The sequence below is a fragment of the Silurus aristotelis genome (genome assembly GCF_946808225.1).
Source record: "Silurus aristotelis genome assembly, chromosome: 4".
Classification (NCBI taxonomy): domain Eukaryota; kingdom Metazoa; phylum Chordata; class Actinopteri; order Siluriformes; family Siluridae; genus Silurus; species Silurus aristotelis.
The window spans coordinates 937,816-949,358 of NC_139577.1; the positions used below are offsets into that span (position 1 = coordinate 937,816).

Consider the following 11,543-nt stretch of genomic DNA (forward strand, 5'->3'; position numbering starts at 1 on the left):
TATATATATATATATATATATATATATATATATATATATATATATATATATAATGAACATAACCGTAAAAAACCCATGTACCTACAGTATGTCCCGGGGTTTTCCAGACCCTCACACATACAACGCAATCAATTTCTCTACGAGTTTCCACGGAACTCTGATCCTTTTCAATCTATGCTCTATTTTACCTAAAGTTACGACCCTGTTGAAGATTAATATGGATTTAACTTTGATTTTCTCTTCTCCTCTCTCCCTCTCTCTCTCTCTGCAGTGTTTAGATTTGGGAAGGTCTTTCCAGACGTTCACAGAAGTGCTACAGGAAGGTAGAGGAACCGAGTCCATGGACGAGTCCTCAGTCTGCCCTCAGCTTCCTGCGCGTGACGGTTTCTGTATGAGTCACGCCGTTCGAATGGCCGTTCGCCGATTTGACCGCATGGTGTCTGTGGTCCTTTTTCTTCCCGGCTCCGTGCTTCTTATACGTCTGATGTACAGAGAAAAAAAAAAAAAAACAACAACAACTTGATCTGGGTGCAGGTTCAGGACTCTACACTCATGCACTGATAACACCAGGTCCTTCAAGATGGACACTATATCCTCAAAAGTATGTGGACACCTGGCCATCACACCCTCATGTAATTATCTAGAGTGTATCTGCTGTAGCTTTACATAACTGCACCAGGGAGAATAAATCTGGACTGGAAAGTCCAACATTAACATCTATATGTGATGATCAGGTGCCTCGGCCTGTACACTCTACATAATCACTTTTTGTAGGTTTTTTTTTTGTTTTTGTGGCAGATGTTCCTGAATATGAAAAGCTATAAAGGCTATAAAAATTAAAATGTATTTAATCCTTTTCAGCTTTTTTTTTTTTTTTTTAATGGTTGACTATTTAATAGAATTTAATGGAGATGACCGAACTGGAAAAAACACGCATTTCCAGAACACATGCATTTCTTTAATCTTTAAATGCTTTATGATGGTGAAATGTATTCTCACCTGGATGTAAAAGTTTAGGAAGAAAATGATGAGTGTGATCATATAACTGATCTGGAAATACAGCCAGCCTTTGGGGAAGCCGCAGGGCCACACCACAGCGCAGGATGTCTGGAACATGGTCAGGACGAACTGGATCTTTTAGAGCAAGAACACGATTCCGTATTTCATATATATATATATATATATATATATATATATTACATACGTCTGAAGAAAGTGTGTGTCCCGGACTTCAAAACCCGAATAATATTACTATCACTTTGGATAAAAGTGGCATTCAGTTAAGAATCACATCAACAAAATGAGTGTAAAATCTATTAAAACAAACAAAGGTCATGTGACATGGAGAAAAATTATAAATATGAAATCAAATGAAAGGCAGCTCACCAGCTGTCCCTGCGTTATATACTTCTTCCACCAGAGGTATGGACGCATGGCAGGAATGGCGGAGAGCCCGTAATAAGAGTACATCAGCACATGGATGAAGCTGTTAAAGGTGGCGCCGAAATAGGCTGCGGAAACCAAAGCGAAAGAGAACGTTAAAGTCGATAAACGAAGGAAAATTCGGTTTAGACCTTAAAAAAAGTGACAAAAAAAAAAAATCAGTTCATGAAGTAAACAAAAAAAATCTCAGGTTTAAATTAAAAGTAGGCGTGGCCTAAACCTGTTATTAAAAGTGTGTAATAAACTCTAACTGGTCTCCCGGAGGAAACACAGACGGCCGTGTTAATACAAGCATGGAAGTGAAAGCTGGTTCTATCAGTTCTTCAACCTCAGCAGCAGCATTCCTTTAGGTCATGTGTGAGAGTCGGTTGTTTTCTAACCTCACTTACAAACGTATTCATAAATATTAAAAATTGGTTCACTTGACATGAACATAAAACAAGAATTAAACAGACTCATTAAATCCACACTAACCCTGACCAGGTGCTTACTAACGATTAATAAATCAATGCTTGACCTCACTCATGCTCTTGAGGCTGAATGAACCCAAATCTCCACAAACATGCTGTAAAATCCGATTCATCTGCACCGAAAGTTGACTATCAGCAAAAAAAATCATACCGATCATTTTTACGGGTTGCGTTATTTTACTCAATATTTAATTATTATAATTTATATTCATGCATACATTTAAATGATTAAATACCTATTAATTTAGCACGTCAGTGCTGTTTTTTATAGGTGTAAAGGGTCAGGCGTCAAACATCTGGATATGCTGACAACATTTTCATTTGACTGACTGACTGTGTGTGTGTGTGTGTGTGTGTGTGTGTGTGTGTGTGTGTGTGCGCGCGCGCTGTAAGATTGTGTTAAAGATAAAGGAGTTTAAAGACCAACTGATTAGATAATGTGACCTAGAGCTTTCCGAGCCAGGTTGACCAATTCCTGAGATAGATTACCTGTGGTAGCTCTTACTGAACACACACACACACACACACACACACACACACACACACACACACACACACACACACACACTGCGAATGATCGATGTGGTGCCTATGTCAGGAGTCTGAACGTGTTGCCTTGGTGAACATTGCTTTAGATATTTTTTTTTAAGTGACACTCACAATGTCCACACGGCACCCAGTTCATGACGAACCACCAGATGTTCACCATGGTAGCGTGGTGGTAGATGTGCAGGAAGGTGATCTGGTAGTCGTTTTTGCGCAGGATGAAGAAGAAGGTGTCCATAAACTCGATGATCTTGGAGAAGTAGTACCACCACAGCACGTGAATGATCTGCAGAGACGTTGGTGATTACGGTGTGAACAGTAAATAACAAAACCATCCAACAAATCATTCTGTTATTTTCGCATTTTTATACACAAATTAGGCTTTTTTTTTTTTTCCTAGTCCTATTATTATTATTGGCTCAAAAGTAACTGGACAAAACGAACATCATTATAAATTGAACAATTATTCATAATACTTGAATGCAGTCTGCCTGCAATCTGAATCCTATGAACATCACAGTTTGGTCTTCAAAAAGTGAAGATCACGCTCAGGTTTCAGATCAGGAGACTGACAGTCTTTTACAGACATTTCTTTGCCTTAAAGTGCTCTTGGTTTGCTTTGGATCACAAGCTGTTCCTTTCCTTCTCTACACTTCTCAGTCATCTAATCTGGCCTTTCAGTTCCTGAGCTTTACCAGTGCTGTGCATTCTTGAGATAAACCTTCTATATTTACATTCATGAAGGTGATTCTTGAGTGTAGACTTTGGTTGGGAAAATAAAAGATGCACCATTACAGCCATTATTTATCTGCGTGTCAGTCGTGATCACTTTTGAGCCAGTGAAACTAACGGTGATTCGTACAATAAACGACTAATAAACCATTAATGCAATTTTCCTTTTTTTCCCGCTTATCTTCAAAAGAAATATGCACGGCTCTCGAGTAAAGAATCTTATCTTCACACTTTTACTAACAAGGCTGAAGGTTGTGACTTTTAACAATGAACAGAAATCCGACGTGTGTGCGTTTGTGTACTTTAGTATTACACGCTTCTTAAATACCTTCTCTATTAAACTATAGTGAAACGTTGTGAGCAAATACTGTAAAATACCCCAGAACGTGAATGTTGTATGGTACAGTTACAGCTTCAAGCTATAAAAACCTCTGATCCATGAATCACTGGCTTTGTGAGGACAGGCGAAATATTTTAAAGTTGCTTAATAAGATTTAATTACCTTGTTTCTGCTGCCAACAAGGTAACACAGGTATGTGTGTGTGTGTGTGTGTGTGTGTGTGTGTGTGCGCGCGCGTGTGTGTTATATAAGCTTGGCATGTTTGCTGATTCTGACTCAGGTTCACTGCACTGTGCTGTGCTTGACTTTTCAAAGACTAGCCAATGATGTCATTAATCTGGCAGGCACACAAACGTTGCACAACATGTGGGTTTTATGCAACTCGACGTCTCAGGAGCGATTGGAGGAGAGACTTCTAAAGCACAGGATTCCAAACACAATGGAGAAATCACATTTGAAGGTGTGGTGTACATGTTTTACCCTGTCGTCAGCTGCTCCTCCGCTGTGAGTGTCCTGGCAGAAGAAATTATAGCTGCCTTGCCACACAGCAGCCACGAGCTGCAGAGGAAAGAAAAGAGCTGCGTATAAACACTTTACCAATCCAAAAACAGACTCACAATATTTCTAGTAAATATGCAACTCGGTCAATGAGGTGACCGTCTGTGGAAATCTAATTAGAGGTCGAACGATTTTACCGATAGCTACGTTGGATCGTGGTTTCCGATACCCAATTAATCAACTGAGTTTTTTATTTTAATGAATACAACAACAAACTCTATATAAAATAGTACTGAACTATATTACAAAAATAAATATAAAAAAAAAAAACAGTACTGTAACATTAAAAATAATCTCTATGCAGCGCCAAGTCTTGCGTATAAAAACAAACAGCACGTGGCGTCACTGATTCCCCCTAGAGGCCGCTCTCAGTATAACAGCGGGCCGGAAAATCGTTAGTGATTTTTACCAATATTGAATAGTTCCAGCAATCGACTATCGGTACCAATTAATCAGCAAAATCGATAAATCGGTCAAGCTCCAGTAAATATGCAGATCAGGCAAATATACCAAGATAATTAATCTGTCAGATGAACTTGTACATCTGGAGCTCGTACTATAATACAACACCATCCTGCTTTTCTTCCAAAGTTCTGGGTATTAATGGGTTTATTAATGTTCTAGAAGAAATTACAAAAATATTAGCAGGAATATATGAGCTCATTTTGGACAGGTGGTTCCTAAGAACAACTAAAGCTGTCAAGTAAATCTATTACAGAAATATCTCATTATGCCAAAGTGTCAAGATTTTTGTTTATGTTATAATTTGCTGTTATTATTTGATTATTATATCACAGCATATTTTTTTTTATTAAATATTCCCATACTCGTGTAGTGTAGAATTTGTACTACACTACTACACTTCCTTTAGCCTTTTATAGTCATGTGTTCGTACCGACCTCTTCGTTAGAGAAATGAAACATTGCACAGGTAAAAAAATAAAAATAAATCCAATAAAAAAATCTCCATAAAGTTTTATTGTGCGTTGTGTTGGACGGTTGGCTTGGACTTAACGTGGACTTTAGCCATTAGGTAATGATCAAAGATCATAACGTGGCATCACACATGCCAACTCACTGCCCCCAATCTCTGCAGATTCACTTCTGCTGTGAGAACCATGTGACACGGGAGTGTTGAGAAGAAAACAATGAACAATGGTCCAAGTACAATGTGGATTCAGATGGGTGACAAACTCCAAATCAAAACAGTAGATCTGTTATACAGGGCAGGAATTTGCTGGAGTTTGCTTTGGGGTTTATTTAATCCTTTAGAATCTAAACAAATGTATCCTAAGATGAAACTTTCTTATAGTCTTCCAGGAAAACCCTCACCACCATCCACAGGGCAGGAGGACCAACTAAATGGTTAAATAATTTGCTATGGTCTTCACTGCCAGTTAAACAGTTAAGTGATTTTGGATCATGCACTTCATTAAGCAGCATCCACTTTAGAGGAACAACAGGCAGAATGGAGAGAATCTAAAACATTGTTGTGGAGTCTGGTAGTGGACCAACACCTTAATAATTCACTCTCTGTTATTAAATCCATTTAAGTTACTTATTTCTGTATTTAAGTTCAACAATTTTCAAGCTACTTTTTTTTTTATTTTATTTTTTACTGTATTTAATACACTAGTGGCTTTGCTGGGCTCAGAATCGCCGACTCAGCGTTTTTTTAATGATATACATACTCATCGGCAAAAATATACCTTTTATTCCCAATAGTCTATTCTCTTCGTTTTATAGCGTTCTTTTTAAGAAACTGCACCCAAACACCTGTAAATCTCTGAATTGTGAACACAAATGAAAAAAACAGAATGTGATTAAGTGATTTTCAGTCGCATCCTGCAAAAAGGTCAATTAGATTTAACTCCAAATTTCCTCGTGAACTTTACCGCTCCTGTGTTAGTCTGAGGTTGAAATGTGTTGGATGTAAATATCCTTCACGTACGTAAATCAGTCACCTGAAAAAAACATCCTTTGACCCACCTCATAAAACATGTACAGGGAGAGAAGCGTGAGCGCCAGATTATACACCACTAAAATCCCCCTGCAGGAGAACGGCTGCTTGTTCCTCATGTACTTCGGCCCCATCCACACGATCAGGAGGTACATGATGGTGAAGGCCAGAGTGGGCAGGTAGTTATCCAGGAGTAACCAGCCTCTCACACGGGGATCTGAAAAGTGCAGGAAAGGAAAAGCAATTGAAGCTCCATTTTATAAATTTACTTTCATGTTCCTGTAGCTAATATGAATTTCTGCATTAAATCACGTTACATTAGACATCAGCAAACGTGTATTTCACACCAGGTTCCTGAAGAACAAGAAACATTTAGAGGAAGAGGAAGCAATGTAAAGGATTTGACTTGACACGTAAATGTTAAGGAAATAAAATCAATTAAAACTTCATTAACTGCCATTTAAATGTAAACTAATGAAACATTCAAAAACGTTTGATCTTCTGCTTTGTAGAATATGATTTATTCCACATGTGGCATTGTAGACATCAGGTTCAGTCTACGTCACAATGATGGAAAACTTGAACGATGTTTAAATCAGTAAACGCATTTTACATTTGCTTCACTGAAATAAACAGATGCTGTTGAATAACATTTTGTCCTCCAGTATTTGGACATGAAAGACATTTTACAGAGATTAATATTTTATGTTGGAATGTATAAGTTTAGTGCCCATCAGTTTGTTCTGTATAAATGTATCCCTAATGAGTGAACAGTAGCGAAGAAAAACTCCCCGAGATATCATGAGGAAGAACCAGACCCAAGGGAACCAATTCCTTATCCTCAACACTGAATGTCCATTCATTACAGTTCCCTGATGAATGAGGGATGTGTTCAGGGATGAACGCTTAAATGCAGAACTGTTCATGCGAATTGTGTTCCTGACCACGTTGTAGCTGTTGATATTAATTACAGTCCAAATCCCTCCTCATGTAGAAAACGTTCCTTTAAAAACCAGACGTTTAGCTCAGGTTAAAAACAGATGTTTTTGTGTCAGAGCCTTTAACCTTATCAATAAACTTTCTTTTCGGCTTCTCCCGTTAGGGGTCGCCACAGCGGATCCTCCGCACGTTTGATTTGGCACATGTTTTACGCTGGATGCCCTTCCTAACGCAACCCTCCCCAATTTATCCGGGCTTGGGACCGGCACTAAGAGTGGCTGGGGATGGTTCCCTGACCGGGAATCGAACCCGGGTCGCAGCGGTGGGAGCGCTGCATCTTAACCACTAGACCACCAGGGGACCTAGCCTTTAACCTTATCAATGAACCGGGAAATCCTCTAAATGTTTTACTGCTGCATCCAGGATTTCTGAAACTTCACCACAAGGAGGGGGTGAGGGTGAGGGTTTTCACGAGGGTGTTCTTTCATTCCGGAGAAATCAGAAAATCACAACTGACTGCACATTTATCCACTTGCACATCTGGAGAATCTGATGTGGCTCGTGCTTGTTTGGAATAGAAACCTGCACCAACACAGATAAGATTGGGCGTCCCTGTCCTACAAGCGTCTTCATGTAACGCAATGTTTGGCAAACGATCCACCATCTTGTGAACGTGGACAGAAGTATGTCTCTGTGTCACAAATGACATCACATGTAGCACAAGATATTACAGAGGTTGACAAGAATTTACAATCCTTTTTTACGTGCAGAACATAGTAATAATCCATGTTTCCTCACGGACGTATTAAGTGGTGAACCACAGGTTTGTTTAGTCTCCGCCTCGCACTTTGAGCGCAGCGTAATTAATTATAATTATTGTTATTAAAATTTGAAACATACACAACAACGTCGGGGGTATAAAGAAGAAACTCGGGTTAGCGCGATGTCACTGCGGCTGCTCGCTCCGGATGTTTTGTTGCGTGTAGTAAATTGTTTTTGCGTAGGCGTGAAATTGCAGCCACTTTCTGCCATCGCCAACGTTTTTAGCGAGTCTCGCGAACACAAATTCATTTGCATTTGATGTACAGCTTCAGGAATTTCTCTTGAAAAGGGAAAATCTTGACAATTCCACAGTTTTTCATTTATTTAATTTTATATAATCCATTTAATTTGTGCCCATTTAATAAATTACTCAATTTAATCAATAATAATAAAAACATGTATTGCATTAAAATCATGTTCTATTTAGTTTTTATATTCATTCATTTTCTCCCGCTTATCTGTAATTCGGGTCGCGGGGGCAGCAGTCTAAGCAGGCCCCCGCCTTCGACTGCTGCCCAATCCTCACAGCACCGTCCCTTACAGTCTCTCCTGCAGGTGGTGAGCCCACAGGAAGTAGTTTTTATATTTATTTTATTTATATATTATTTATACTATTATTTATAATATAATTGTTTCAGAAATGCTCTAGAACATTCTTGAAACATACTTAATCGCTCTGGAGGCAGTGGAAGGTCAGGGATTAGAGCACACACCCTTCCCTCGGTCAACTCCACATCACAAACAAAGGAATGGATTCTGAGTAACAGGATTTAAACCCGAGTTGAAATCCTACCAGAAACCTGTGGAATGACTTGAAAAGGAGTGTGAGCATTAAATCACCTCACAATCGGACGGATGTTGAACATTCGGTGGAACGGAGCTCAGAACTAATTGAGCTAATTTGGTAAACTTGCCCAAAAAAGGACTGTTTAGAAAGTTACAAAATTGTTAAGTGTGGGCACAGTTGAGTGACCTGTTTATTGTGAAATTGATCTATTTTATGATCACTTTTCTTCTGTTTTCCTCCTTAAAACCTTTCCATCTGGCTGTTTATTTGAATTTTGTTGGTTGCTACGATCACTGATGATCACAGACGATCACAGACGACCACTGACGACCACTGACGACCACTGACGATCACTGACGATCACTGACGATCACAGACGATCACTGATGATCACAGACGATCACTGATGATCACAGACGACCACAGCTGACCACAGACGACCACTGACGACCACTGACGACCACTGACGACCACTGATGACTACAGACGATCACTGACGACCACTGATGACTACAGACGATCACTGACGACTACAGACGACCACTGATGACTACAGACGATCACTGACGACCACTGATGACTACAGACGATCACTGACAATCACTGATGACCACAGACGATCACTGATGATCACTGACAATCACTGATGACCACAGACAATCACAGACAATCACAGACAATCACTCGACCCTCTAACTTTAATGGACAATAAAAGTGAGAAGGTCCACAAGTGCCTGTTTGAAAAAACCTCCTGGAGCACAGAAGAGAAGCGACCACTCAAGCATGGAGTGAGTTTACGGTTCACTGGGACTCGTGAGAAGGATTTTATTAAAACGTGTTCACTTGGACAAACCTCAACACCGCATTGCTTACACGTGAGGCATTACATGAAGATTGAGGCAGGAACGAGAGATAACTTACCCCTGGGACCCATTAATGAGTCAAAATATTTGTTCAGCCTGTGGTTAATGCTTTCCATCTCTAGCCTGTGGAAAAGAGGAGAAAGATTCGTTAGAATTTTTTCCGAAACTGATCACGTTCGAATATGTGGGAATTCAGTACGAGCGACCGGTTCTGTAGCTACACCCAGTTACAACCTACAAGCGATCACACTTTATTGTACGTCAAAATCAAAATAACATTTACCTACATATGAGGGAGGAGCAAAAAGTTTCAGTATTGAAAAAGCATCAAAAAGCTGCATGCACAGTCACAGGGAGCACCGAATATCATAATTCAGTGAACCAAAAGATATCGTCCTGTGGAGCTGTGCAACTGGTGCTGAGGAGATCCAAAGCAAATTGCAGGAAGAGTCTTCCAGGATATGGTCCAAACGTTGCAGTAACGCTTGGGAGACTATTTTGAAGGGGACTGTGTGTAAACGTAGATAAATAAAGTTCTATATATTTATCAATGCTCAGTGCAAAAAGTTATTGCAGGTTCAATAGCACACATTATTCATGAGATGATCCATCCATGTTAACAGGTCGATAAAACCTTAAAGACGCTGATGTGAACGGAAACAGAATTCCAATAGTTTGTAAGATGTTGTGACAGTTCCTTTTCCCCCACATGGTGGCTGGAATGAGAGCCTGGTGTGAAGACACCATGAGGAGATCTTCACTTCCTGGTACTCAGCGGTGTGGGGTTTTAACCGTGTAAACATTGTTTTCAGTTATTTAACGTTACATTTGGAGGAAATGTCCACACTACATTTCTCCATTACGCTTCACTAAACACGGCCTTCCTCATTACTGTGGAGCGAAACATCATAAATGAGAAGCTGCGGTATGAGTGTGTGTGTGGAGAAAATGTTCTCCGTGTGTGTGTGTGTGTAGAAAACTCTGACACCTGTGATGTTCTCCGCCATAATCCCATTCAGCAAAACAACAATTACCGAAGAATCATCATCATCATCATCATCATCCTCCTCAGTAACACACTGACCTGTACTAAATAAAGTAGAATTTGTTTCTATTACCAAATAAGGAGATTTCAGTCCTTCTGTGAAGTAACACAGGTCACGTGACGCCGTAACGCCCGGACTTTTTGAAGTTGCTTTTACACGCCGCGTGATCGCCTACGGCAGGTCACGTGACACGGCAACGTTTCCCGAGTTTTTCCCCGGGAAAAGGAAAATATCCCGCACACACTGAGAGAACCCTCACCCTCACACACAGGTCACAAATCTGTAGAAACTGCTGCTGAGCTGTTAAAAGTCTGGAACAAACCCGCAGCATCGCGTTTCCGCTGTCAGATCCTCGGACCGGACAAATGGGTTCTTATTCTACGATTAATTAATTAATTGATTGATTAATTAATTGATTAATTTTGTATCGGTGCGTCCGAAATGATGAACCTACCTGCTTGTGGACCGACGTCCTTGTGTCCCTGCGACCTGCTGTTTCCGTTTCTGAGTGCGAGAGAGTGAGTGTGTGTGTGTGTGTGTGTGTGTGGGAAGAGTAGAGGAAGTCTGGGATGTGTGTGTGTGTGTGTGTGTTTGTGTAACGGGACAGATTGAAACGCCTGATAGGACAAAGTCTGCTCCAGGATTTGTGTCGGACACCCAGTCTAACACTTAATGATGATGATGATGATTTTAGGATCTACAGCAGATTAAAACACACCACAAAAACTTACAGGAAGTCCTTCAGGACCTTCTCCCACTTCCACCTGGACTATAAACCCATACTTCCTCACCGCATGTGCACTGTTGCGACTCTGGAAATGTTCAATATGGAGGAAAATGTGACTTTATTTTGCTAATCAGTGTCTTCTCACACACATTCTCACACACTATCCACTACTTCCTTGTGTGGATTAGAACACAGCCCACGGGCTTCACACGAAACCTTCCGAAATCACCCCATTCGTCTGAAGTCCTCAGTGACCAATCACAGCGCAGCTCTCACAATAACGCGAACAACAGTTGCTCCGCACTGCGCAT

The 11,543-nt window shown here is 40.2% G+C and overlaps 1 protein-coding gene and 1 long non-coding RNA gene across 6 annotated transcripts; one reads left to right on the forward strand and one right to left on the reverse strand.

The window, feature by feature from the left end:
* Positions 1-222: 222 nt before the first annotated feature.
* On the reverse strand, positions 223-11,263 carry elovl5 (ELOVL fatty acid elongase 5). 5 transcript variants are annotated; one of them, XM_083540653.1, is made up of 8 exons: positions 10,960-11,263; positions 9,518-9,582; positions 6,078-6,265; positions 4,012-4,089; positions 2,574-2,745; positions 1,387-1,511; positions 1,000-1,134; positions 223-481 (listed from the first exon to the last, which is right to left on the reverse strand). In XM_083540653.1, the coding sequence occupies exons 2-8, from the start codon at positions 9,573-9,575 to the stop codon at positions 353-355; spliced, it is 885 nt and encodes a 294-aa protein (XP_083396779.1). In that variant the 5' UTR covers positions 9,576-9,582; positions 10,960-11,263; the 3' UTR covers positions 223-352. The 5 variants fall into 5 exon arrangements, with proteins under 5 accessions (XP_083396779.1, XP_083396780.1, XP_083396778.1 ...); XM_083540654.1 differs by lacking the exon at positions 10,960-11,263 and adding an exon at positions 10,578-10,672; XM_083540652.1 differs by lacking the exon at positions 10,960-11,263 and adding an exon at positions 10,494-10,537.
* LOC310725656 lies at positions 2,752-3,951 on the forward strand. Its single transcript, XR_014533461.1, has 2 exons — positions 2,752-3,216; positions 3,443-3,951. It is a non-coding gene; the product is annotated as an uncharacterized lncRNA (long non-coding RNA).
* Positions 11,264-11,543: the final 280 nt, after the last annotated feature.